This window comes from Schistocerca gregaria, chromosome 3 (genome assembly GCF_023897955.1).
Source record: "Schistocerca gregaria isolate iqSchGreg1 chromosome 3, iqSchGreg1.2, whole genome shotgun sequence".
NCBI classification, from domain to species: Eukaryota; Metazoa; Arthropoda; class Insecta; order Orthoptera; family Acrididae; genus Schistocerca; species Schistocerca gregaria.
Window position 1 is genome coordinate 145,430,945 of NC_064922.1, and position 27,599 is coordinate 145,458,543.

The 27,599-nt window shown below is 39.7% G+C and overlaps 1 protein-coding gene across 1 annotated transcript; it reads left to right on the forward strand.

Annotated features, from left to right (window-relative positions):
• The first annotated feature begins 47 nt into the window (after positions 1 to 47).
• Positions 48 to 27,599, forward strand: LOC126354416 (leucine-rich repeat-containing protein 38-like). The gene is made up of 4 exons (XM_050004038.1): positions 48 to 144; positions 627 to 873; positions 8,565 to 8,839; positions 27,275 to 27,599. Coding segments are annotated over exons 1-4 (723 nt in total). The 5' UTR covers positions 48 to 142; the 3' UTR covers positions 27,474 to 27,599.

Consider the following 27,599-nt stretch of genomic DNA (forward strand, 5'->3'; position numbering starts at 1 on the left):
TAATTTTTGTTTTATAAGAGGGAAAACCAGCTACTGTTTGGATAACCTTTCTTATCTCTCATGGCGCCTGTCTAGATAAAAGTCCTGCGCTTCACACAGTATTGTTATTATCGAATCTGGATAGTTGGCAACATCACTTAAGATGTAAGTACATTATAGAGATTAGAGTTTTCAATAAATTCTGATGATTATTGCACACATCCCTTTGTTTTTCTCACTTTCTTTGGACAATTTTGCTTTGAATTGAAGAGTAGCTTATAATTCAGTCTTCTGATTTAATAAAAGTGTCATAAAAGTGACTTACATATGTGCATGTGATACTTGAAATAATTGAATATAATACAGCTGTAATAAAATCAACAATTATTTGCTTTAAATGTTACACTGCTGTTTATCCTTGCACAAAATATTATGATTAAAAAAGTGAAGATTGTGTTTTTAATACAGACTAAAGGCATTGTTGTTATATTCTCCATTCATCTGTATGATGCATGTGGTAAACATATGAACTCATTGAAATACGATTTCACCATTATTATTGACAAATGGATTTTTTATCATCACATTAACAAACTTAGACTTAAGTTGCTTAGAAAGTGTAAACATTAATATATTTTATAATGTAGGAAGCACCTGTTAATACTGTTCTTGGCAGTACTCTCTGCTGGGAGTAATACTGTTGATGATGACGGCTGTATATGTGACGTGAGTCCCAGTGGTCACATAGCAAACTGTGAGTACCGTAATTTAACAGCTGTGCCCGACTGTGTACCCCGTGCAGTCCAAATGCTCCTTGTCTCAGGAAATCCACTGCTTTTAAATAAAGAGACTTTTCATCGTTTTGAAAACCTGACAAAACTTATCATGCGAAAAGTAAGTATTGAGTACAACCATATCTACACATTTTGTAACAAATTGATTTAAGTTGTGTTATTACAGTGCTAATTGTATTATATTTTGTATAGCAAATAATAATAACGTAGATCACAAAATAAAAAAAAGTGTTAAATTATACATCATATTGGAATGTGGAATCAGTAACTTACACACTGAAACAATGAAGCAGCAGTTAGACATGGCATTAATAAATAACTATAATTGAACTATTATAAACTGTTGCTAACTGTTTTTTTAAGGGGGGAGTTGCTTTCATTGTACATTTTTTACAAATAAAAAAATTCCACCTGCCATTAAGAAAAATATAGATTTTATCAAAATAGTGGAATCGACTTATAACTTGATGAAAATCATTGTAATTATACAATAGATTTTTTAGAAATTTGTCAACATTGTTCAGGAAAGTTGGAACTTATCAATATTTCAAAATGATGTATTAAATATGCCGGCTTGTTTTACTGTCTTCAAAAACGAGAGACCTTCCTGAAAACTGTAGTGCTTGAAAATATTATAAGAAAGAATGATATATTATTTTTATTACAGTCATTCTAATTGGTTCCTTTTCTGTCTAAGTAATATTCAAATTTAGTGAATATTAGTATGGTAATTATTGTACTGGGTCTCAGGTCCAAGAAGCTAGAATTGAATAGGCAAAGTTGCAAATAAGAGGGAAGACTACAAAGGTAAATAATGAGAGAAATTATTTAAAGTCCTGGGTTACAAGAAATACGATAAGTAAGAGAGGTGATTAATCCAAACTGTAAAAGTAGGACTCAGATAATAGGATGCTTATAACTGTTATCCTCTGAAAATTATCAGAGAACTCTTGTAAATGCTAAGTTTGCAGTAGTACTTAAGCAGCAACTGAATAATGTAACTGCAAAACTAAAAGCACTCTTTATAATACCTGCATTCCTGGAAAATGTGCAAGTTGTCAATTTAGTCTTTCAAAATGTGGCTGCAGTAAAACAATATCTTTGATGATAGCTATTATTGATATTACTTTCAGATACAAATTATGAATCAGACTATACATTGATATTTCGGTATTTCCCATATAATCAACCTTGTCATCATATGTAATGAAGTCAAGCTAAAAAGTTTACCCACCAAGTGGTGGCAGGACACACACATAGAAGAAGGTTATAATTATGCAAGCTTTTAGAGTCAGTGTCTCTTTCTTCAGGCAGAAAAGTTGAAGTGGAAGGAAGAGGGATGAAGGAAAAAGACTGGAGAGGTCTAGGAAAAGGGGCAGATTTCCAAAAAGTCACCCAGAACCACATGGTAGCAGAGACTTACATCTGATCCAGGGTTCAGGGTGATTTTTCTGAAATCTACCCCTTTTCCTTCACCCCTCTTCCTTCCCTTTCGCCTCTTTTGCCTGAAGAAGGAGCCACTGTCTCTGAAAACTTGCCTAATTATATCCTTTTATGTGTATGTACTGGCACCACTTGGTGAGTAGATTTTTTATCTGTCCCATTACATTAATTGTCAAAAGTTGATTGTGTTCACTGTTATATTTTATTCTCATTTATTACTGGTCCCACACAGTAACAGATCAATAAGAAATCATGGAAAAGTTTTAAAAATTACTAATGTCTGCCTTCAGGATTGGGAGCTCATATCCCACTGACTACAAAATATTATATATATTTCAAATATTGACTCAGGACTTGTTCAACTTAACTTTATTGTCTGTTTCCTTCTTTTGGTTATTTAGAATCCATAAGTGTAATTAGTTTGCCTACAAACCATGTTAATTACAAAATACCAGTAATTTCATATTTCATTCTCATTGTTCATTTGTAAACATATAAGCAATTATTAATTTCCTGATGAAGTAGTTAAAAAAGCTACACAAGTAACTAAAACATTCATACAATCTGTGACAAAAATATGTAAGCACTCTTGCATTCATTTAGTTTCAGAGTAATTAAGATCCTTAGTCAAAACATTGTTATGGAAATAGAATCCCATATTTAGACAAATTATCCAGTAAATCCTTTTTAAAATGAATCTCCCTCTGATATTCAATTACTCAGAAGTGCAAATCTTTAATTGTAATTTATGAAAATCTAATAAACAACAGTAGCTAATTTCAGTTTTGATTAAGGAAGCTTGTTGTAAGCTGTGTAAGGTCAGACTGGTGAATTTGAAAGGAGCCAGTATGGGAAAATGTACCACAGATGATGCAGTATAAATTGAAAGTGAGAAAATGTACTGTGATTTGTCCAGATTTCATGTCCAGGAGTTCATTCAATTATCCAGTGACTGTTCTAAATGCTTAATGGGACATAGAATGTGTAATTATTATTATGGACTGTGTCAAACTTCAATATTGTTCACTATGACAATAGGATGACACTGTGAACTGCGTTATTTCCAAATGATAATCCTGTGCACATTTTGTTCATATCTATTTTAAGGATAGATCTGAAAGACAGTTAATTAAGAGCTTTAATTTATGATTATGTTAATTATCTGTTTTCCACATTACAACTTTTGTAAAAAATGTTAGCTTACTGCACTCAAACAATCACACTATAGAACATCAGCTGAGTTTAGTATATGGGTATCCATCTTTCTGTGCATAATTTCATTAGATGAGACTCGATCTGGTTGTTAACAATAGTTCATTCAACATCTCAGTTAAAGTAAATTGGTTGAACAGTAAATTTAGTGTAGTCTATGTGATTGACAACAGCCTACTTTCAAACTCCAACTTTTCAGCCAGATTTGTCGGGGGTGCAGCTGCTGCAGGCATATTTGTACAGGGAAATGCTAGACTATAGGTTGTGTAGCATGGCATAACATACATCTATTTCTACGTCCACAATGAACAAAAGCACAGTCTTAACAAATTAAGAAAACTTTATGTATATCCATTGGTCTGTAGGCACTACTGGCCCAAATCTCGCTAAAACCCTCTTAATATAAGGCCATTAAATGTCATTATGCATTAGAACACAGCATTTGATGGACAAATATTTACTTAAAAACATATCATTAAAATCATCCTCTGCACTCTGTTGAAAATGTTCCTCAAAACTTGGTGATCAATAGTGGGACAACTTCACATTCTGTCTGTATCCATAATGAGTTGTTCCTCTCCCATGAAACCTGTACTTATCTGTAGGTAGTGCACCATGGACAAGGAGACCCCTCTTCTATTTTGATAAAATATGCCAAAAGTGACCAGAATTCTTACAATCTTACATCACTGGTCTCAAATAATTGATAAAGAATTCACAAGATGTGCCTTTTCCTATCCACAACCAGCACACTCAATGTTTCTTTTGTAGAAATAAACTGCATTTTCTTTCTGTGGAAACTGTAGCTTCAGTACAAGTCTTAAAGAATGTAATTTGTAATCACGTTTCTAAGGTCTTCATCCTATAAGATTTCACTGTCTCTTTTGCTGTCTGTGTTTCATAGGAACCAAAACTAGAGAACAAGCAACCTCACCTACCAGGTGGCACTTCATGCCATATGAAACTCAAAATCAAACAATATAATTCATGTAGCTTAAGTCTCCCACAGCATTATTCATATTGAATAAACTGATCTATATGCTAAACAAATTCCCATTTCAAGGGAAAGCAAGCACAGTAGGTTTTTTTCTGTTAATCTTTAGAAGTATGAACTTACAAAAAACAGGGACCCCTAAGAGAAATTTTAGCAACAGATAGAAAGGATCACCCTGTGCAGTGAATGTGTATTTCTGAAGGCCTCATTCAACATCTTAAAGAGACTGCACCACCAGCCATTTGATAAGTATAGCAGATGGAATGAACAAAGCTGTGATCTGGGCTTTGATGCCATACTTAGAACATTCCAGCAACTGGCAGACAAGACTGAGAAGACCAGTTATGTCCAAGGAATTTCAACAAAGCTCACAATTCACAGCATTGTCCACAGAACTGACCATGGCCTTCCAGTTCTGAGTTAAGTGGAAGATTTCAACCAGAGACTTCAAGGATTCTGTGACAACCCAGGATCTGACTTCCCAGAGTTGCATCATAGAGTTGTGAACAGAGCTACAAGTCTCATGAGTGCACTCCCTCTGCAGGCAATTTCTGTTTTTACACAAACAATAACTCATACACACCACTTAAAACTTCCAGGCTAATAGGCCATGGTTGATGTACAAAACTTTCTGCTAACATTTTTATACAGTGAACATGGACAATTAGCCTGAAATCTTTAAGGAATGTCTGTAGCAGCCATGAAAGCTTACACATACTACACATTTTTGGACTTGGAAAACTTGAGGTTGGTTTGATGAGCTATCCCCAACAAATGATTCTGTATGCATTATGGAATGAAAGGGCCTAAATAAAGTGTGTTAGCTTTTTTTATTTTTATATTACCTTTATCTGACTACATTTTTCTAAGAACTATTTATTTGAATTCATGAATATATCATTAACCAATGTTTTTAAAATGTAGTTGATGCTGTTTGCTGTCATCTTTGTGTCTATCACCTGTAAACAAAAAATCTTGGCATTTGATAAAGTGCCTGACTAAAGGATAAAATTCCCTTGGTTTATATTGGACTTTGATTATTTCTTCGGTAATCCATTGTCTATGGTGACCTTGCTTTTTCTGAGAGGTTGTTTTTGGAATGCAACTTGAAAATGGCACATTAGTGTGTTAGGAAATGAATCTTACTTCTCAGTTGTGCCTTGTGCTTGAACATGTTTAGTATGACTTTTCCTACCTCAGTGTAATTTTAAAACAGTAATTTTTATTGTTTTATAACTCTGATTTCTCTCTTTTGTACACTTGCTTTTGTTGTAGAGCTCCTATTTTTGTAGATGTAACACATAAACCCACAATGAGTGGAGATTGTTGTTTTCAGAGCTTTTACACCACAGTCACTATTATCAATAATGGTGATAACAATATCAATGAGACTGGCTTCTATCAGTCAGTCTTGTGGGCACATTTACTATTATTTTTATATTTCACTGTAATAATGCTTATTTTCATATTGTTTTGTTTTTGGCAATATTATGAAAAGGATAGATTGTTACTCTCGTTATAGCAGAGATGTTGGTCATGTGTGTGAGCTGCATTTGTGACTCTGTGTGTGTGTGTGTGTGTGTGTGTGTGTGTGTGTGTGTGTGTGTGTGTGTATGATGTCTAGTTTGGAAGTAGGCTCTCTGGCTGAAAGCTTATGTGCATAACACCCTTTCTGTCATGCCTGTATGTGACTTAACATCTCTGCTGAATGGTTAGTAGCAATCTATCCTTTTCACAACATTGTAATTATTGCATCCTGGATTTTCCGTTGTTTGTTTGGATTTTGATTATTTACTGTTGTCTCCACATATTGCAATATTGTTCATTTTAAACTTCAGTAGTAATTTTGTTAGTTTTGTTCAAAAATGTTGTTTATTGAATGCAACATGTTCTTAATGGGGCAAAATTAACAGATGTGTACAGGAGTACACTAAATATGTGTTGCAGGACTGTTACTGCTTACAATATTGTGAGACTATTCACAGATGATTCTACTGTATACAGGATGAGTCACTAACTATTACCACCAAGAATAACTCTGAAATTATGATAGGAGCTGAAAAGTTTTGGGACAAATGTTGCATGGGACAACAGGGGCCATAATATGACAGTGGTTTTTTTGTTGTTAGGTGGGGTTGCTTCAGAGATACGAAGGTCAATTTTTTTTAATAGGATTCTATAGTTTGGTACTTATTTTCTGATAACGGCTATTAAGATGAATCCAATGATGTGTAACAGTAAGGTCTTTGAAGATCAACGAAAGTCACAAAGGTGGCATGATCAACCATTTGCAGAAAGTTTTTGAAGTGATGACCATTGGTATCAATGCAGTGCTGCAATCTTCTTATCATGGATTAAGTGGTATTCCTTTTCACTTCAGCACTTATCAAAGCACATGCTCTGACAATTCTCTCTCGTATATCATGCAAATAAGTAAATATTCGTTGAATACGGCATATCCATCTAATGTGCCACTGAAACGTAAACACCATTCAACAGTTTTGCAATACAACACTAATATGGAGACTTAGCATTACTTGTCCAAAACACACAGGATTCACAAATCATACAGGAAGGTATGAAATGATAATGGCATCAGAACTACCCTCTACCACACATCATAAGGTTGCTTGCTGAGTATAAATGTAAATGTATGCAGGGTGTAACTAAATTCCCTTTTCAGACTTTGCTATCAGGTTCATAACATCAAAACAAGCAAAAACATATTCAGAAATTGTGGGCTCTAAAATGCATACCTTAAGAGTTAAGGGCACTTGCTCATCTTATTTAGTATGAAACACATCTCCTCTATTGAACAAGTGCCCGTAGCCCGTAAAACATGCATTTTGGAGCCCGTATTTGCTGGACATTTTCTGCTTGTTTTGGTCCTTAAAACCTCTTCCTAAAATTTAGAAAGCAAGGAGCTTGTGGTAGAAATGTGTTTCACACTGTTGAAGATGAACAAGTGTTCATAGCTCTCAATGTATGCATTTTAGAGCCCGTGTATACCTGTCATCTTTTTCTTGTTTTGAGATAAGGAAAAAAAGAAACAAGTTCATTCAGTGTTGAAGTTCCATCCAGACAATTAGTAAGCATAGTCTTTTATCTGATAAATTAACATATTTTTTCCCAGAGAATCACATAATAGGGTTTTACAATGACTGCTATGACGTAAAAGTAAAAATTAATCCAAGAAAGAGGGAACTCCCAAAACTGCTTTGTATCTTTATGAATCAACTAAATCGTTGTAGGAAAATAACATGGTGCCATTTAGAACTTGTAAATTAATATTGGAAAGGTGTGAACCATTAAATAAGTATTCAGAGGAATGAATGCTGAATAAATTTTTTATAAAAATATGATTTTCTTAGCAGAATGAATCTTCACTCTGCAGTGGAGCTTTGCACTGATTTGAAACTTCCTGGCAGATTAAAGCACTGTGTTCAAGTCTGTAACTCAAACCTGGGACCTTTTCTGGTCCAGTATACAATATTAATCTTGCAAGAAGTTTTGTTATTTTCTTAGTTTAAATACAAACTATGTTGCACTTTATCTTTGCCTCTGAGGTACTTCCAGCTGGCATCATTTTTGGCCTGGCCACTGCAAATCATATCTACCACTGGCCACTGCAAATCATAGCTATTAAACAACACTGTGTTCAGTAACAGTGTAATAGCTATTGTTTATTATTATTGTTTCATTTCAGTGATATCTAATTTGCAGTAGTATGAATAATTACTTAACATTCCAATATATAAGGCAGTTTCAGTTTCTTTTGCAGTTAATAAACACTTAAACCTTTGTTAACTCCTTGGTATCATTGCAGCTGTTGTAGCAGTTTGCTATGAAGCAAAAAGCACAGGTGTGTTGCTTGCGCCCCTAATTTCCCCACAGCAGTCTGCAATCAGGCAAGATTTCTTTCATCTCATCCTTAGCCCTCCATACCCCTCTCTAAAATCAAGTTAAAGATCATGCATATAATAAAATACGTAACAATATTATGAAAAGGAAAGTTGCTACTCATGATATAGCGGAGATGCTGATAATAAAATATGAATTGTTTATTGCAGCATTGTGTTTGGAAATACTATGTGCCAGAATTTATTAATTTATAATTTTGTAACTGCTCACATTTGATACAGGTAAATGGAGTAAACACACATCTGCCAGGAAACCTGTTTTCTGGAAACCCTTATATTGAGTGGATTTCAATGGGTTGGAATAATTTAAAATCATTGCCAAACAACCTTTTTGCTGGCTTGCTTTGGCTGAAGAACATAGATTTGTGGGCAAATGAACTTACAGAAATTCCACAGGCTGTAAGGACCACAACATCTCTTGAAATTCTTACCCTGGATCGGAATAAGATTGAGACACTGGACGTTGAAACGCTGGCCCCACTTTCCTCACTTAAGAGGTATGTTAATGGTAACAGTCATTTCAATTAGGAGTGAAGAAAACAAAAATGACCAAATACAAGACCTGAAATGATTTATTAGAATTAATCTATTAACAGTTTACTTTGCATGGTTTTTGTCAGTTCACAAAATTATAACATTAAAGATAAATTTAAGTCTGTGCATATTTATATTTTTCTGATAACTATAAGCAATATTTATTGGATTAAAAGATCACACATGATTGTTTATCAACACATATACAGAAGTCATACAAAAAATTTCCACACTTATATTAGTAAATGAACTCCAATGATTTCAATTTTAGGTTGTTTTTTACCATGCAATACAAACAAAGCACATTTTATAAAAGAAGCCTGATATCCACATAAGGTTTATCACCTTTTAATTTGTTCAGCAGTTCTTCTCCATTTACTTACACACAATCATGCAGACTTACTCTTGATCCAAATAAAATGAGTTTCCATTAAACACTGTTTAAAAGCTTTTCTAAAAGTTATGTGTTATTTCAGTCATTTAATTTATCATGGAAGATTATTAACAAATTTTATCGCTTAGTAGGAAAGGTTTTTCAAGATTTTAGTTTTTCCCCCCTTTGGAATATGAGTGCCTTCCTTGTTATTACTGTATGATATGAGGGCAATTTGAAAAATTCATGGAATCACAACCACTTTTCAGCACAAGTGCCCACAACATAATAGGTCATCCTTATATGAGTAAAAATGTGGTGTGTCAGTGCTCTGGGTAAAGATCTATGGTGTGGGTATCTCTCTGTTGTTTCCATGCAGTGATTTGCGATGATGGAAAAAATTGAGATTTGAGCAGTGATTAAATACTTTCTAAAGAAATGTTTGAACGCAGAGGAAATTCATGTCAATTTACAAAACACAGGGGGCTCTCATCCTTTATATTAAATTGTGGCCAAGTGGACAAACTAGTTTGAATTTGAATTTGACCTAGTTTAAATTTGATAGGGGCAGGTTAGATGATGATCTGCATAGCTCTCAGCCATGATGTGCTACTGCCCAATAAAATTATTGCAAAAGTGCACAAAATGATCATGGAGGATCACTGAATGAAAGTACAAGAAATTGCTGAAGCTATACAGATGTCATCTGAATGGGCATATTGCTTTGTAACTGTGGAATTGTTTATGAGTAAATTATCTGCTATGTGGGTGCCACTATTCTTAACACAGTATCACAAATGCATAAGAATGGAAATGTCCAAACAATGTTTGAACCATTTTCAAAGCAACCAACAAGATTTTTTGCAGTAAAAAAATGACCAGATTTGGCAAGGAAGAAAGTCATGTTTCATAAAGCCAAAGCACACCCACACACAAATGTTATTCTCATAACAAAAATACATGAACTAAGACATTATGAAAAGGACAGACTGCTACTCACCACACAGTGGAGATGCTGAGTAGCAGACAAGTGCATCAAAAAGACTGCTAGACAAGTAACCTTTCAGTCAAAAGGCCTTCTTCTGAATTAGAGAACATACACACAAATGGATCTCACACACACATATGACCACTGTCTCTGCCTGCCGAGCACAGACTACGAGCAACAGTGCATGATGGGAGAAGCAGTCTGGATGGTGGGGATAAGGAGGAGGCTGGGGTGAAGAGGGAAGGGAAAGCAGGGTAAGGGTGGAGGTTGATAAAGTGCTGCATGTGGGTGCATGCAGGGATGCGAAGATGGGGAGAGGGTAATGCAGCTGAGTGTAGTCGGGAGGTTAGGTGGAGGGTGGGGAGGGTTGAAGAAGGAGAGAAGTAAAAATGCTTTGGGTGCATTAGTGGAATAGAAGGCTGTGTACTACTCCAGTGGGATCAGCAAAGGAGATAGGTGGGTGAAGGACAGTGACTAATGAAGGTTGTGGCCAGGAGGGTTACAGGGAGATAGGTACATCACAGAGAGAGCTCCCACCTGCACAATTCAAAAAATCTTATGTTGGTAGGAAGGATACAGAAGGCACAGGTTGTGAAACAATCACTAAAATGAAGAACACTGTGCTGGGAGCATGCTCAACAGTAGGGTGGTTCAGCTATGTCTTGACCATAGTTTATCGGTGGCCATTTGTGTGGGCAGACAGCCTCAACCAGGTGAGGGGCTTGGGATCCTGGGTAGTTAGAGACAATTCCTCTAGATGGCCCATGAACAAGTCAGCATAGGGTGGATGTGGGTGTCATTGCAATACTGTGGATTTGTTTGTAGGAGATGCCCTCAAAAGAGAAGTAATTGTGGATGAGTAGGTGACTCTTCTGGCCTCAAACTTCATTAGCCACTGTCCTTCACCCACCTACCCCCTTTGGTGTTCCCACCCACACCAGCATTACACAGCCTTCTGTTTCACCAACGCACCACTCACAGTCCATTTACTTCTCTGCTTTCCCCTCCCCCCCCCCCCCCCCTCTTCCAATACTCTACCTAACCTCCCGACTGCAACTAGCTGCCACACCCTCTTCCCACTTCGTCCCTGTCTACACCCCCAAGCAAATACTTGCTATCCTCTACCTCCCCACCCAGCCTCCTCCTTACCCCCACCACATGAATTGCTTCTCCCATCATGTGCTGTTGCTCACAGTCCAGTCTCAGCAGCATAGGCAGTGGTCATGTTTGTGTGAGTTGCATTTGCATGAATGTGTGTGTGTGTGTGTGTGTGTGTGTGTGTGTGTGTGTGTGTGATGTGTAATTCAGAAGAAGGACTTTCCCCCCGAACACTTACTGGTCTAGAAATCATTTTGTTGCGCCCACCTGTGACTCGGCAACTGCACTATCTGATGAGTAGCACTCAATCCTTTTCATAACATTGTCATTATTACATCCTGGAAGAAATCACAGGAAATGCTCCTGAATGCGGACATTGTACATCCCGTCGAGTCTTGTCTCCTGGACGAAATGTACCACAACTGTCATCTGCTCAACTTTTGAAATATCTTGTGTGCAGTCCAGAATTATACTGTAATACTTTGCAGGTTTCATCACTAATAGAATGTTGTTGGTTATTGATGATCCAATAAGAAGAATTATTTCATTCTGTGTTTCTTTTCCAAGATAATGATGACCCTTGTTCTCACCTTGCTTTGTTCTCTGCAGGTGCTCCATCATCACAGTGTCAAACTTTCCAAATAATTCAATGAGTTTCAAGAAGTTTCCACTTTTTATGTGAATTCAAATGCTCGGTAGACTTCCTGTGACTTTCAAGATACAAAGCAAGGTGCCACCAGTTGCTTATACTGTTCTTTGAAATTTTTACTGCAGATAATGTAAAAAAAAGAGCAGAACACAGCATCCTTGCTCTTTGAGTACACCAACCAATGTCTATCTGCTTCTTCTAAATACTTCAAAGAATATCTGTAGTGCACAGGGCTGAAACGAGGGTTGTCTGTGTTTTAGGACATTCTCCAGCTTCTTTAATGTGCTCGGGAGGACCTCGCATGACTAAAGTTGTTCGAATGCAGTCGGTAATAATTTCCGGCCATCTTACGGTATCTGAGTCAATTGTGTCTTCCAGTTTAGGCTCACCTTCAACCCCTTCTCCAGTGGTGAGTACTTCAGCTGAGGTTCCTCTGGTATTTTCCAAATTGGGTCACCTAATTTCAGTTCTGCCTAATGTTTCAGTCTCAGAGCTTTCATCACAAAGCAGGTCTTGCATCCAGACGAGGTCTCTTGAACATGTTGTGGATGGCCCACCATCAGCATTGCTACTGTATGGGGTAGTCGCAGTACTGTGTTCATCAGCTTTCTGGTCATGTCCTGAAGATAAAGATGTAGCTACAGTATCTCCACTAGTTTCTGTACTTTCAGGATCCATTTTTCTACCCTCGCTGCTGCTAGGTTGTTGTCTCTTTGGCTTGAAATATTGTTGTAGTGCATCCTTTTGCTTCAGCACCTGACTTTTCCTATATTCACTGCCAGGCTATCAGACATGTTTCAATCTAGCCTGTGGCCGGCCGGGGTGGCTGAGCGGTTCTAGGTGCTACAGTCTGGAACCGGGTGACCGCTACGGTCGCAGGTTTGAATCCTGCCTCGGGCTTGGATGTGTGTGTGTGATGTCCTTACGTTAGTTAGCTTTAAATAGTTCTAAGTCTAGGGGACTGATGACCTCAGATGATAAGTCCCATAGTACTCAGAGCCATTTGAACCATTTGATCCAGCCCGTAAAGAATGATTACGTGAAACTAACTGTTGATGTCAGTGTACTAACTTTATTTGCAATACACTTCACAAACAATTTCCTGATATTCCACTGCACGTAAACGGAAAATTATATTACGGTAGGATACACTGTTCAGGAGATGAAGCCATAAGAATTGAGTCACATGAAATTGATTTTCAGGCCGAATTTCACTACAGACGCAGGTGAAAATGGTCAGAGTGGGGCGGAAGATAATGGAGAGATGAAGAATAAGGAGACAGAGTAACATAATAATGCAATAAATACACACCCAGGCATCAACGGGTACTAATGCTAGTCAAAATATATTAACTCACTGCACTGTGGTTGTTCATTTTAAAGAACTGACACTCAACATCAGTAATAATTTCCATGTGTCACTTCTTTCATGTCTGATTATGGAATGAGGGGTAACAAATTAGTCATTGCAGTATCACTTCACTTTCCTTCGCTTCATTTTCATTCTAGCTACTGGGATGACGTGTGCTTTTTATTGTAGAGAACCTATTGCCTGGAAAGGTGGTGACACGACAGTGCCAGGAACTGGGGCACGTGACGAAGTACAGCAAGGCTACAGTTAAACTAGTACCCAAGAAGAAGAAGCAAGAAGCTCACAATAAGTATGTGACTGATGATATGGATGAATGCATCATCAGGCAGCAATTTCTATGGCATTACGAGCAATAGAAAGAAATACGAACTTGGCGAAAACTGCACAACTTTTGTCAAACAGAAATGAGCTTCAAAGCTGGCAAGGAAACGCTTAGAAGCAATGTTCTGTCTATGGATTTTCGTTTTAGAAGGTGTCAAAATGAACGTTTTATTTTGTGTGGATGGGAGTGCATTGCTAAAAGACCATACTTTCTCAGGTTTTCATCAGAATCTTAGTGACTAGTAGTTTACTAAAATGAAACATGGATTCACATGCATTATACAGTAAATAAATGTTGGCAAAATGATAGTGTGTGAGTAGTACTGTCAAACAAAAGTGCCGGTCAGAGTTTAATTGTTGTTCATGTAGGCAGAGACAGGTGTTTCATGGCTCAAAAACCAAAACGTCTGACTATCACTCAGAAAGAGATAGCAAAAATTTTCAAAAATACATCGAAACCCAACTTATGCCAGGCTTATTAGCAAAATCTTTATCCCTTGTAATTACTCGTAGTGTATTTACCCATTTGGAATATTTCTAGCCATTATAGGTGTTGGACCTGTTTGACTATAGTAATGTTCAACCATTATTTTCCATAATGCGGGAAGAATAAAACACTCAGAAACTGCCATTGAAGGGCTTAGCAAAATTGCTTCAGGCTAACATGTAACTGCAGTATTGGACACTGCATTCGAATTTCCAAATTAGATTTTGTCTTGTGCAAAATTAATTGTGTGTAAATGCATGGAACATAACAGGCTGGCAGCGCTCCACTCATAAGAATACTGGCATGTATGCCAGACTGCTTCCCTGTCTCTGTTCCTCCGGCCTAAACATGATGGTGCTGCCACAGTAACAAGGAAGGAATTAGTCCTCCTCCCTCCCCTTGTTCAACAGGGGTGGCCGGCAGATAATCAAGGTGCCATGCCACAGTTCCCAAAGCCACTCCCTCCAAGGTTTGGTTTCAAATCCCCTCTTGGGTGTGAATGTTGAGTTTGTTCTTTAAAAAAAGGGGGGGGGAGGGGTTGGGGTTGCCACCCCATGTGGCCACACGTTTCACATGTGCCTTGCGCTGGAGCTCTGCTTTGAAGGAAATAAGTGCAAAAGGACTGCAAAGATACCAAGTATTCTGAAGAGATTGGTACGATATATGTTTCTTTTTCTTCTTGTTATGATTCTTACTGTTTCACTTACTTGAGATTGGTGAAAAGATTGTAAGGACTTTTTTCTCCAAATGCAAATGCCATATCTTTGGAACAAATCAGTGTGTGAGAAATAGGGTGTTTGGTTTAGAGGCAGACACTGCTAGTATTAATTTAGACTCCTAGAGCATAACAAACCACAAAAATACTTTTGCTATTGTCAAAACATGCCAGTCCTATTTCAGTCAATAATCAATAGTTACATCTAGAAATTTCATTTTTTGCTACACATTCAGTTTCTTCTTTCTCTGTCTGATCTACTATTTCATTCTCATTTTTGAGTGCTAAGAAATTGTTCTGTTTGACTTTTTAGCCTTGAGTTAATTAATCAGAATCTGATTTTTTGAGGATCAAAGAATGCTAACTTACTTTTGACTGTAGCTCTTCCATTATTTTGTTCACCATGTTGTATTACTAACATCTGCAGACAAATTTTTTTATAGCAGATACTATCTGGAAAATCACAGACATAAATTGCTGACCAATACAACTGCAGTTTCAGGTAGTATAGACAGTAAACAAAAAGTTACTTATTGTGTGTATACAGTGCAGTAAGAAGAATACATCATTAAATTTGTTTGTAGTTGACCTGGAGGTGTACAGGGTGTGAAATTTATTTCATGGAACTCTGGCAGAAATAATGGCTCTAAGCTAGTTATGCACAGAATTGAACTGAGCGTAGGTGACATACACAGGTAGGTCATTCATTGCTGCTGCAGCTCTATGCAGAGTTCATCAGTTATAGTGGCTGGTGAAGTCCTGGCATGCCAGTCTCTTGGTAACCCATGACCAGATGTTTTTAGTGGGTGGGAGACCAGGCCAACAGTGAAATATCCTCTGTATAAAGGTAGGGCAGGACAGAATGGGCAAAGTATAGTCTTGCGTTATATTGTTGAAAGATAATATCATGGAGACTTGAAAGATAGGATACAGTGACCAGCCTCAATACATCAAGAATTTAGGGGTATAAGGGCAGTTATCCAAATTACCAGCTTTGGGGTGATAAGTAGTCAGTGATATCCCATACCATCACGCTATGTGCTAGTCCATATGATGATGATGAATGCAATCCAGCAACATTCATTTTTCTCAAAGCTTCTGTACAAGATACTTCCCATTGTGTTGCTGAACAGGAAACAACAAATTGGAAAGATGACATGGTGCCCCTAGTGCATCCAATGTAGTCTTGAGGTGCATGACTGACAGCACATCAGTCTCTGCTTCCGGTTGACAGTCCACAATGCCCACAATATCTTCACACTGTCTGTGATGATATTCATCTTGCTGTGAATGAGCCACTTTCCTGATGAGCCCACACAATCTTGCACAGCCTCTAAGGTGCTAGTCATGTGAGGCTGTTGAGATTCTAGATGGACATGACCATGGTCTTCCTGGACCTGCTGATTCGATATTTGTGTGACAGTAATGGAATCCCTACCAATGAGAGCAATGATTTGACAGAATGATAAGCTGCAGCTTTGACAGGCAAGGACCCTACTGCTATCAAATTTCAGCGTTCACTGGTAGGTTTTCCTTCTTCTTACATGCAGCATAACACTTTTTTTAGAAGTAAACAGCATTCAAATGTGATTTTGGAATACAAAATCTTTTGCATGATCTTTCCTTATACACAGTATTTAGATGACTTTACTCCTACCTACATTGAACAGATACACTGAAATTGCATAAAAAGCAAGCAGTACACGTCATACCAATTAAACATTGATTGCATACTGCCTTTATAATGTTGCATTATAAATGATCAGCAGTCTATATAAAAAGCAGGATTGGTCCTAAACTATTTACTTTATTTTTATACTATGCCAATGAACTGAACATCACCAAATGCTTTTCAATTGATCTCACAATTTGTTACACCCAGGTATTCATGCAGGTGGAGTAGTTCCACCTGTATTCACTGATATTGTAGTCATAGGATACTACATTTCTGCACTTTTTGGAGTGAAAATTTTACATTTGTGAACATTTAAAGAAAGTTGCTAATCATTACTCCACTGTGACAGCTTATCGAAAGCTGACTGAATATTTATACAGCTTATTTATAATAATACTTCTGCTCAGATGACTGCATTGTCTACAGAAAAAGTCAGATGTTAATATTAATATAACCTAGTAGGTAATCAACATACAGCATGTACAACAATGGTCCCAACACACTTCTGTGGGGTCTTCCTGAAGTAACATCTGTCAGTGACTCTTCATCCAAGATAATATCTGTGTGTCTGCTACCAAGAAAACTCGAATTAAATCACAAATTTTATTTGAAACTCTCTATAATCATACTTTCATTAATAAGTGTTGGTCAAACACTTTTTGAAAGTGAAAAAATACTTCATCTACCAGGCCTTGTACTGTAGCTAGCAGGATGTGGTGTGAGAAATGCAGATGTTCTGTTTTGTATGAGCAGTGTACACATACAAAGTGAGTGAGAGAAAAATGACTGTCTATATGCCTTCATATAAGCCCTAATTTTCAGCAGATGGGTGTGACCTGTGCCAATTCCAATTACTGGGCACAGTTTCTGATTTGTGGCAGCTATGATGTATTAGGGTTTAAAGAGATTTTAATTCAGCTGCAAACTGGATACAAAATTTTATGGAAGTTTCATCTTGCCCTGGAGCCTTCTTCAGGTTTAATGATTTCAGCTATTTCTCAACAGCAATGGCACTAAAATCTATATCATTCAGCTCTGCAGCAGAGCCTGAATTAAACTGGAACAGTATTCCTGAATCTTTCTTTCTGAAGGAACTTTTGAAAACAAATTTAACCATTTTTGCATTTATTTTGATATAATCTATTCCTGTTTCTGTGACAACCATGAGTGCCTAGACAACTACTTTTCCTTGAGATATGACACTATTCAGTCTTTATCTATTTTACTTAACATATTAAACATTACAACTTGTTTTGGATGCTTTCGTACTTTGGTAGTCATTGCTGTTACAATTGTTTCATGATCATTCACAACAGTTTGAATGTGGAATCCAGAAATTATGTGATTCACTATTTCACTTGTACAAACTTGAAGCTGAAAGCCAACTGTGGTTGTATGAAAAGTACCAGTCCAGCAATTTCCTGAAGCACTTTAGAAAAACTATGAAACACCTGTATCAGGATAACTGGATGGGAATTTAAAAACTGGTTATCTTGCTCACGTCGGCACCAATGATGCCTGTCGCTTGGATTCTGAGGCGATCCTCAGTTCGTACAGGTGGCTGGCAGATTTGGTGAAGACCGCTGGCCTCGCACGTGGGGTGTAAGCAGAGCTCTCTATTTGCAACGTTGTTCCCAAAGTGAATCGGAGTCCTTTGGTTTGTAGCCAAGTGGAGGGTCTCAACCAGAGGCTTCGTCGACTCTGTGACAGTCTTGGCTGCAGATTTCTAGACTTGCGCTATTGGGTGTGGAATTGTAGGATGCCCCTAGATAGGTCAGGGGTGCACTACACAAAGGAAGCGGCTACTCAGGTAGCAGAATACTTGTGGCGTGCACATGGGGGTGTTTTAGGCTAGGCAGTAGTGTGAGGGGTTCTGATGAACACTCACCAGTCGATGTGCAGGCAGGAAAATCAGGACGCACTCAGTGTAAAGACAAATCAGCTATCAAGATATTAGCAGTAAATTTTCAGAGTGTTCGGAATAAAGTTTCTGAATTTACTGCCCTCCAGGAAGCGTGTGGCATGCAAATTATTCTCGGGGCTGAGACCTGGCAGAACCCTGAGGTAGAAAGTTCTGAATTATTTAGTGCGGGTTGGAACGTGTATCGGAAAAACAGATTAGACACCGTAGGAGGTGGTATCTTCATTGCAGTTGACAAAAATATTGTGTCTACTGAGGTCGAAGTAGAGTGTGATTGTGAAGTTATCTGGACACGTTTAACAGGGCTAGGGGAAATAAAGTTAATTGTGGGGTGTTATAACCAGCCACCAGGTTCCATCATGACAGTTCTAGAATCATTCAAAGGGAGTCTACATTCTGTATCGCAGAAGTACCCGGATCATGCTATATTAGTCGGAGGCGACTTCAACCTTCCTAGTATAGACTAGGATGTCTATGAATTCATTACAGGTGGTACAGACAAGCCGTCATGCGAATTACTTTTGAACACATTATACGAAAACTTTCTTGAGCATCTAAATTGACAGCCAACATGTAATGGAAATATTATAGATCTGGTAGCCACGAACAGACCAGACCTCATCGACGGTGTCAGTGTTGAGACAGGAATTAGTGATCATGATGTTGTCATTATGACTATGGTTATGAAAGTTAAAAAGCCAGTCAAGAAGGCTAGGAGAGTATTCTTACTAGAAAGAGCAGACAAGCAGTTGTTAGCATCCCACTTAGTAAATGAATCAACTTCATTTACTTCCGGTACGATGGACGTGGAAGAATTATGGGCAAATTTTAAACACATTGTAAATCATGCATTGGACAAGTATGTGCCAAAAAAAGTGGGTTACGGATGGAAAAGACCCACCGTGGTTTAATAGCGCAATTTGGAGAATGCTCAGGAAGCAAAGGCAGTTGCACTCACAAGAAAGATCGGGGGAATGAGGACAGGCAAAAGTTAGTAGAGATTCGTGCTGCTGTAAAAAGAACGATGCGTGATGCATTCAACCACTACCACCGACATATCTTAGCAAAAGATCTTGCTGGAAACCCAAGGAAATTCTCGTCTTAGGTAAAATCAGTAAGCAGGTTGAAGGCTTCCGTCCAGTCATTCACTGATATGTCTGTCCTGGCAATGGAAGACAGCAAAACGAAAGCTGAAATTTTAAATTTAGCATTTGAAAAATCTTTCACAGGATCGTACAAACAAACCGCCGTTTGGGTCTCGTACAGATTCCCATATGGAGGACATAGTGATAGACATCCCTGTGGCTGTGAAGCAGCTGAATGGGTTAAAAATAAATAAATCACCAGGTACTGATGGGATTCCAATTCGGTTTTACAGAGCGTACTCTACTGCATTGGCTCCTTACTTAGCTTGCATTTATCGTGAATCTCTTGCCCAACGTAAAGTCCCAAGTGCCAGGAAAAAAGCGCAGGTGATGCCATTATATAAGAAGGGTAGAGGGATGGGTCCTCAAAATTACAGACCAATATCCTTAACGTTGGTTTGTTGCAGGATTCTCGAACATATTCTCAGTTCGAATATAATGAATTTCCTTGAGACAGAGAAGTTACTGTCCATGCGTCAGCACGGCTTTAGAAAGTAACGCTTCTGCAAAATGCAACTTGCCCTTTTTTCACATAATAGCTTGCGAACCATGGATGAAGGGTATCAGATGGATGCCATGTTCCTAGACTTTTGGAAAGCGTTTGACTCGGTGCCCCATTGCAGACTCCTAAATAAGGTATGAGCATATGGGATTGGTTCGTGAAATATGTGAGTGGCTCGAAGACTTCTTAAGTAATAGAACACAGTACGTTGTCCTCGATAGTGAGTGTTCATCAGAGGTGGGAGTATCATCTGGATTGTCCCACACATGAGTGTTACGGAAATGCTTCAGGAACTCGGGTGAGAGTCTCTAGAGGAAAAGAGGAATTCTTTTCGTGAATCGCCACTGAGGAAATTTAGAGAACCAGCATTTGAGGCTGACTGCAGTACAATATTACTTCCGCCAACTTACATTTCACAGAAAGACCACAAAGATAAGATAAGAGAGATTAGGGCTTGTACAGAGGCAGTCACTTTTCCCCTCGTTCTGTTTGGGAGTGGAACAGGGAGAGAAGATGCTAGTTGTGGTACAAGGTACCCTCCGCCATGCACCGTAGGGTGGATTGCAGAGTATGTATGTAGATGTAGATCTTAAATATGTGCCCCATGTATGCTTTCTTAAATGGTGAGTAGGAGGAAAAAATGCACTTTATGTTGCAGATAAGTTAGTGAGTTATATTCTGCTTATATCTTTTCTGTACAACACCGGCTGTTGGATTGTCAGTTTTGTATGAATTTTTTAGACTTGTATCATGAGTGAGGAAAAGAGCAGCATCAAAATAATTGCAGAAATGTAATCCATACATTTCAAACAAATGTTTAAAACAAATTAGGTAATGGGTATTTTCTCTCTCTGAATATATCATAGACATCAGGTAAGGCAGATAATACTTGGTTTGGTTTGTAGATTAAAGGGACTAAACAGGTAATATTTCTCCTTTATGAGAAAGTAAATGCATAATTTTTTCTAGATACCAAGGAATCAAATTACATGTCTTTCACAAACAATTTTGTTAAATGCATATGACAGGGAATGTCGTTGTCCATTATACATATTCAGAATTGAAAGATCTGTCTTTGGTGTTACTGTGGACACTCAGATACACTTGACCAAGTCCTCCTAAAATGTTCTATGTACATAAACTTGATAAAGAGCATGAACATACTGGGTATTTCTGTGGTTTGTGAGGTTTCCTCTTCCTCCTATATTCTCATATGTTCTTGAATGTCAGAATCTGCTTTTTCATTAATGACACTATGGTTGATTTTGTATTATGTTTTTCATAATCATATCTTTTTCATTGTCACCAATTTTATTTTTCTGTGTAAGGTGGCACAGTGACAAGGGTCTAGCATTCGGGCATTCGTGAGGTTCAAGGCTAAAAATTCTGCTCTGATCACCTTGATTTAGGTTTTCCTTAATCATTTCAAGGGAATACCAGGATGATTATTCCTTTTAAAAAACTGCAAGTGATTTTCTTTGCCATCTGTGTCCAACCTGAGCTTGTACTATACATTTTTTTTATCTTCTCCCTACTCATTTTCATTTTGGATTAGTATGTGAGTAAATTTCAAGGTATTCCTTTGTTATTACAATTCAGTTTAAAAGAACTATCATAGAACACTGACTACAAATAATGCAACTAAAACTAACTGTGAAATCATGAGTGGGGAATTACTCACCACTCACTACTTCTGTACAGCTGGGGAGAAAAAGTTGGAGAGGAAGAAGAAACAAATATACAGCAAGAAGTATTGCCAAAACTGTCTGCCAACCAGTAGGTAATAAGGATATAATGGTAGGAGCGTTTCAATAAATTGATGACAAATAACCTGAGGAGCCAAAACATTATGACCACCTTCTTAATAGAATCTTACTCTGCATTTGGAATGCAATACAACAGGGATTATGTCTTAGGAATGCAATACATGAATTATTATGCATGGCATGTATTCTATAAGTCCTTGGTATATTCCGAAGGTATGTAGTACCAGATGTCTAGGTACACGTTGCTTAATTTTCTATAATTTATGGGCTGGTTCCCAATAGTGTTCCAGATTAGGCGAATTTGGAGGCCAAGACATAAATATGAGCTCGCTATCACGCTCCTCAAACATCTGAAGTATGATTCTAAACTTGTGATGCTGACAGTTATCCTGATGAAGGATGCCATTGCTGTTGGGGTAAACATTATGCATAAAGGGATGCTGGTGGTCTGCAGTAATGTTCTCATACTCCACAGCTACTGTGGTGCCTTGCATTACTACCACTAGTCCCGCGAAATTGCAGGTGAATGTCCCCCATAGCATATTTCTACCTACATCAGTGGCGCGCTGTATTATTTGAGACACTGTTCACTTATATGGTGGTGTCCACAGACATGACTGTCTACCTGATGTAACAAGAAATGTTATTCATCTAACTGGGCAATTCGTTTTTAATGATCCAACACCTATCTCGATTATCATGTGCCCACTGCAATCGTAAGTGAAAATGGCATGGGTTGCTGCGGAATCCTATGCTCAACATTGTGCATTAAACAGTGTTCTTCGAAACATTTGTGCCTGCACCAGCATTACTCCGTCATTGGATCTGCCACAATAGCCACCTATCCAGCTTTACAAAACATGCAAACCTCCAATCTTTATGTTCCATAATGGGGTGTGGACATACAGCATCTTGTCACCTAGTTGTTTCACCATCCTTAAACCACATCCCACAGGTACGCCCTACAGTACCAAATGAACAGTCAGCAGCTTCGCCGTTTCTGAGATACTCTTTACTAGGCAGTGGATTATAACAATCTGCCCTTTGTTCAAGTCGCTTTCATCAGCGGATTTCCTCATTTGCGACCTGTATCACTGCTAGAATGATTCCCATTTGACTCCACTGCATTTACGAACTTCATTTATTTGACATGTCACGTATCTGCAACGCCAAGGTGCAACATTTAATCTCGAGGCAGACAGCCTTCATAATGATTTGCCTTCGAAGAAGTACAGAATCTGCTATTGCACAGATCACAAAAGTCAGACTTGAGGCACAGGGCAAAGCTGACCGTTTGACTAAAATTTTAATGGATTTATCAAAGGCGTTCAAACAGCAAAAACTGTAAGAATTTATGTACGCTTATTTCATAGGGAACATTATACCAACAACTGATGACAGCCACTAGTCCGAGCTAAACCAAAATTTTTTTATTCCTTGTTCTTATATCAAATAGGAACCGAGGACCCCCCACCCGATACAGCAATTCAGCAAGTGGCCATTTCAGATGTTTTTGTCACAGCACTTCCACATTGCAATGAATTAGTCTGCCATCAGCTGCTAGAAAGGTTGCATGTTTTGGGATCATCTGTGGTTATAGATTTTGCATAAAAATGGGTCAGAGGATGTCTACTAAATTTCGCTGTAAGAACCGAAGTAAAGTGGAGCTAAGTTTTGGAAATATTAAATACTGCTTTTGGTGAGTCTGATAAGAGTAATAAAACAACGGTTTGCGAGTCGTCTCAGTGTTTCGAAAACAGCCATGAAGACGTTCAGCATGACGAACGCACTAGACACATCAGCACATAATCAATGATGAAATCGTGGAAAAAGCGGAAGGAAAGACTATGAACGATCGTCTCATCATAGTCAGGGAAGTTATTAGAAGTTATTAGTGATAGTGGCATATCAACTGGCTCATTCCGCGACATTTTTGTCGAATGTTTTGGGTATGAAATGTGTGACAATAAAATTTGTTACAAAATTGTTAAATTTCGAACAAAATCAGTGGCGGTTGCATATTGCTAGACAAAGTTAACAATGATGCAAAACCACTGAAAAACGTCATGACAGACGACGAAACGTGAGTTTACGGATATGACGACAATCGTCCGCTGGAAGAATTCTGGACTCACAGGACCGAAAACAGATCGACGAGTGCAGTCAAAAGTGTAGTTTATGCTCACTGCGGTCTGCGAGTTTAACGGCATAGTGCACCATGGAGTTCTTGCAACAACACCGAACGGTGAATAAACGAGTACTGCTTACAGATTCAATGCCGTTTGCTTGATGCAATCCGAAAATAACACCCGGATTTGTGGCAAGGAATGCGTGACCGGGACACACTACGACGCCACCGGCAACTCCACAGACACATCCGGAACTTGCTCGCGGCTAAGAAACGCCGGGACTGGCGACAGACATGCACCCGTCTTAATGCTACCCTACCTCTTAACTCGTCCAAGTACTGGTCTGCCTTCCGCCGCCTTACCGGATCTAAACCACCCCCTTACTATCCTCTCCTCCATAATGACCGTCCCTTTCCTGACAACCTTAGTAAGGCCAACCATTTTGCCTCCTACCTCACGGATATCTTTACCGTCCCTTACGATCCCCAGTTCGATTATTCCCTCTTCCCCGATGTCCGCGATCGAACTGACACCTCTGTCCCTCCACTCGCTCCTGGCTTCCAATACTTGGACAACATTACACACACCGAACTCAATACCCCTATCACTACTCAAGACATCCTAGCTATACTCCGCACCAAACGCAACACCGCTCCTGGTCACGACCGTGTTACTTACCGTCACCTCCGTGAAGCTCCCGCCTCCTTCCTCTCCACCCTGGCCAGACTGTACATTGTGGTCTTGTCCACCGGCTTCTACCCCGACCTGTGGAAAACCTCCCGGATCCTAATGTTCCTCAAACCTGATAAACCACCTTCCGCTGTCTCCTCCTACCGTCCTATAAGCCTTACCTCGGTCTTCAGCAAGGTCCTGGAATCCATTCTTACCTGCCGCATCCACCAGCACCTCCACCAGCACCGCTTCCTTCCCTCCACCCAATGTGGCTTTCGGCCATCCTTCTCTGCCGATGACCTTCTCCTTCACCTCACTCACCTCCTCTCAGAACAACTCAACTCCCGTCGTTCTGCCATCTTCCTCTCCCTCGACCTTGAACGCGCATATGACCGTGTATGGCATTCTGGTCTCCTCTTCAAGCTCCAAATCCTTGCCCTTCCCATAAACTACGTCCGTCTGGTCGCCTCCTTCATTTCCCACCGTCCTTCCTATGTCACCATCCACAACACGGATTCCTACACCTTCTACCCCTCCGCCGGTGTGCCCCAAGGCTCCGTCCTTTCCCCTCTTCTTTACCTTCTTTATACGGCGGACATGCCTCCGCCTGCACCCCCCCTACACCTTCTCCAGTACGCCGATGACACCGCCTTCCTAGCCCTCGCCCCCACCCTGCAACGCTCCCAGCACCTTCTCCAATCCCATCTTGACCGGTTCACGTCTTGGTGTAACCAGTGGTTGCTCAAGGTCAATCCTTCCAAGACCCAGGCAATCATCGTAGGCAAAACCACCCCTTCCTTCCGTCTCCTTGATTTCTATCTTACCATTTATGGCCGTCCTATTAACCTCACCCCCACCCTCAAGTACCTTGGCGTCATTCTTGATCGTCGCCTCTCCTGGACCCCTCATCTCCGGACAATCCAAGCCAAGGCACGCTCCCGACTCCGCCTCTTCAAGCTCCTCTCTGGCCGCCCATGGGGTCTGGACCCGTCCACCGTCCTCCACACCTATAAATCCCTCATCCGTCCTATCCTTTGTTATGCCCATCCCGCCTGGATCTCCGCCCCTCCTACCTTTTACCAATCCCTTCAAATCCTTGAACGCCATGCACTCCGCCTCGCCTATCGCATCTGCCTCCCTTCCCCCACATGGATCCTCTATGACCTCATCCCCTTCCCACACCTCCTCCTTTTCCTCCAACGGATACGGATCCTCTACACCTCCCGCAAGCTTGATCCTCCCCACCCGCTTGTCTCTCCCATCCTCTCCCACCCCAACCCGCTGCCGCGCCTGTACTCCTGTATCCCACCTGCTCTCCATCTTCACACTCTCCACACCCTCTCCCAAGGTGGCTTCCGCCAACTCCCCCTCCCGGATGATGCCCTCCTCCCCTCCATCTACCCCTCCTACCAACTTTGAGCCTTGCCTTCCCTCTCCTCTCCTTATCCTGTGGGCACCCTCTCTCCCTTCTCTCCCTCCCTCCTTCCCTCCCCTCCCCCTCTCCCTGGGCTTCCACACACCACCCCTCCCTCTCCCATCCTCTCCCCATTGGCATCAACCCCTCCCCCATTCCCTCCTACCCTCGCCCCTTCCCTCTGGCAGGTCCCCGGCCTTACTCGTGTGACAAGTGCATCACCAACCGCCGGAGATTGTCGCCGCAGTGCTTATGTGTTTTGTCGTCCTGTTAATGCATCCGTGTCTCTTGTTCCGTGCTCCATCGTTCACGTGTGCTACTTTGTATCTCTCCGTTATGTGCTATGTGAATCGCTTTTAACTTGACTGCTCCACAGTGAACGGCTTCTGTTATTTTACTCTGTTTGTCTATTGTTTTTTAACCTCCATGTCTCTTTGTATCTCTTACTGCTTGTACTATGTTCATGTCTGTGGCCGAAGAGCGGCTTAGTTACGCCGCTGCTGGCCTACCTATGTATAGGTATAAAATAACAATAAAGAAAAAAAAATGGCAAGGAAAGCGTTTCTGAAGAAGAGAAATTTGTTAACATCTAGTATAGATATAAGTGTCAGGATAAAATAACAATAAAGAAAAAAAATGGCAAGGAAAGCGTTTCTGAAGAAGAGAAATTTGTTAACATCTAGTATAGATATAAGTGTCAGGATGTCTTTTCTGAAAGTATTTGTATGGAGTGTAGCCATGTATGGAAATGAAACATGGACGATAAATAGTTTGGACAAGAAGAGAATAGAAGCTTTCGAAATGTCGTGCTACAGAAGAATGCTGAAGATTAGATGGGTAGATCACATAACTAACGAGGAGGTATTGAATAGGATTGGGGAGAAGAGAAGTTTGTGGCACAACTTGACCAGAAGAAGGGATCGGTTGGTAGGACATGTTCTGAGGCATGAAGGGATCACCAATTTAGTACTGGAGGGCAGGGTGGAGGGTAAAAATCGTAGAGGGAGACCAAGAGATGAATACATTAAGCAGATTTAGAAGGATGTAGGCTGCAGTAGGTACTGGGCGATGAAGAAGCTTGCACAGGATAGGGTAGCATGGAGAGCTGCATCAGGACTGAAGATCACAACAACAAGAAGAGGTAATGGGGTGGGTGTATTGTGCTTGGCAGGTTGAGCCTGCGCCGGAACCCTCTGCGCTGTGACTGCGAGCTGCAGCCCGTCTTCCAGTGGGCCGAGGAGCGCAACGTGACCCACGTACTGACCGCCCAGTGCGAGACGCCAAGCAGCCTGCAGGGGCGAACATTGCTCTACGCTTTCTCCAGTATGGACTGTGAACTCTCCAACGACCTGGCTCTTAATTTAGTCTGATGGGACCGCATCATCATCACATCTTATGTGCCTCAAGACGGAGGCTGACCACACTGTGCATTTTTTTATTTCTTTAGAAGCTAGTGGCCATTAATCTTTAGCAATAAAATACAATGTTCTGATTGA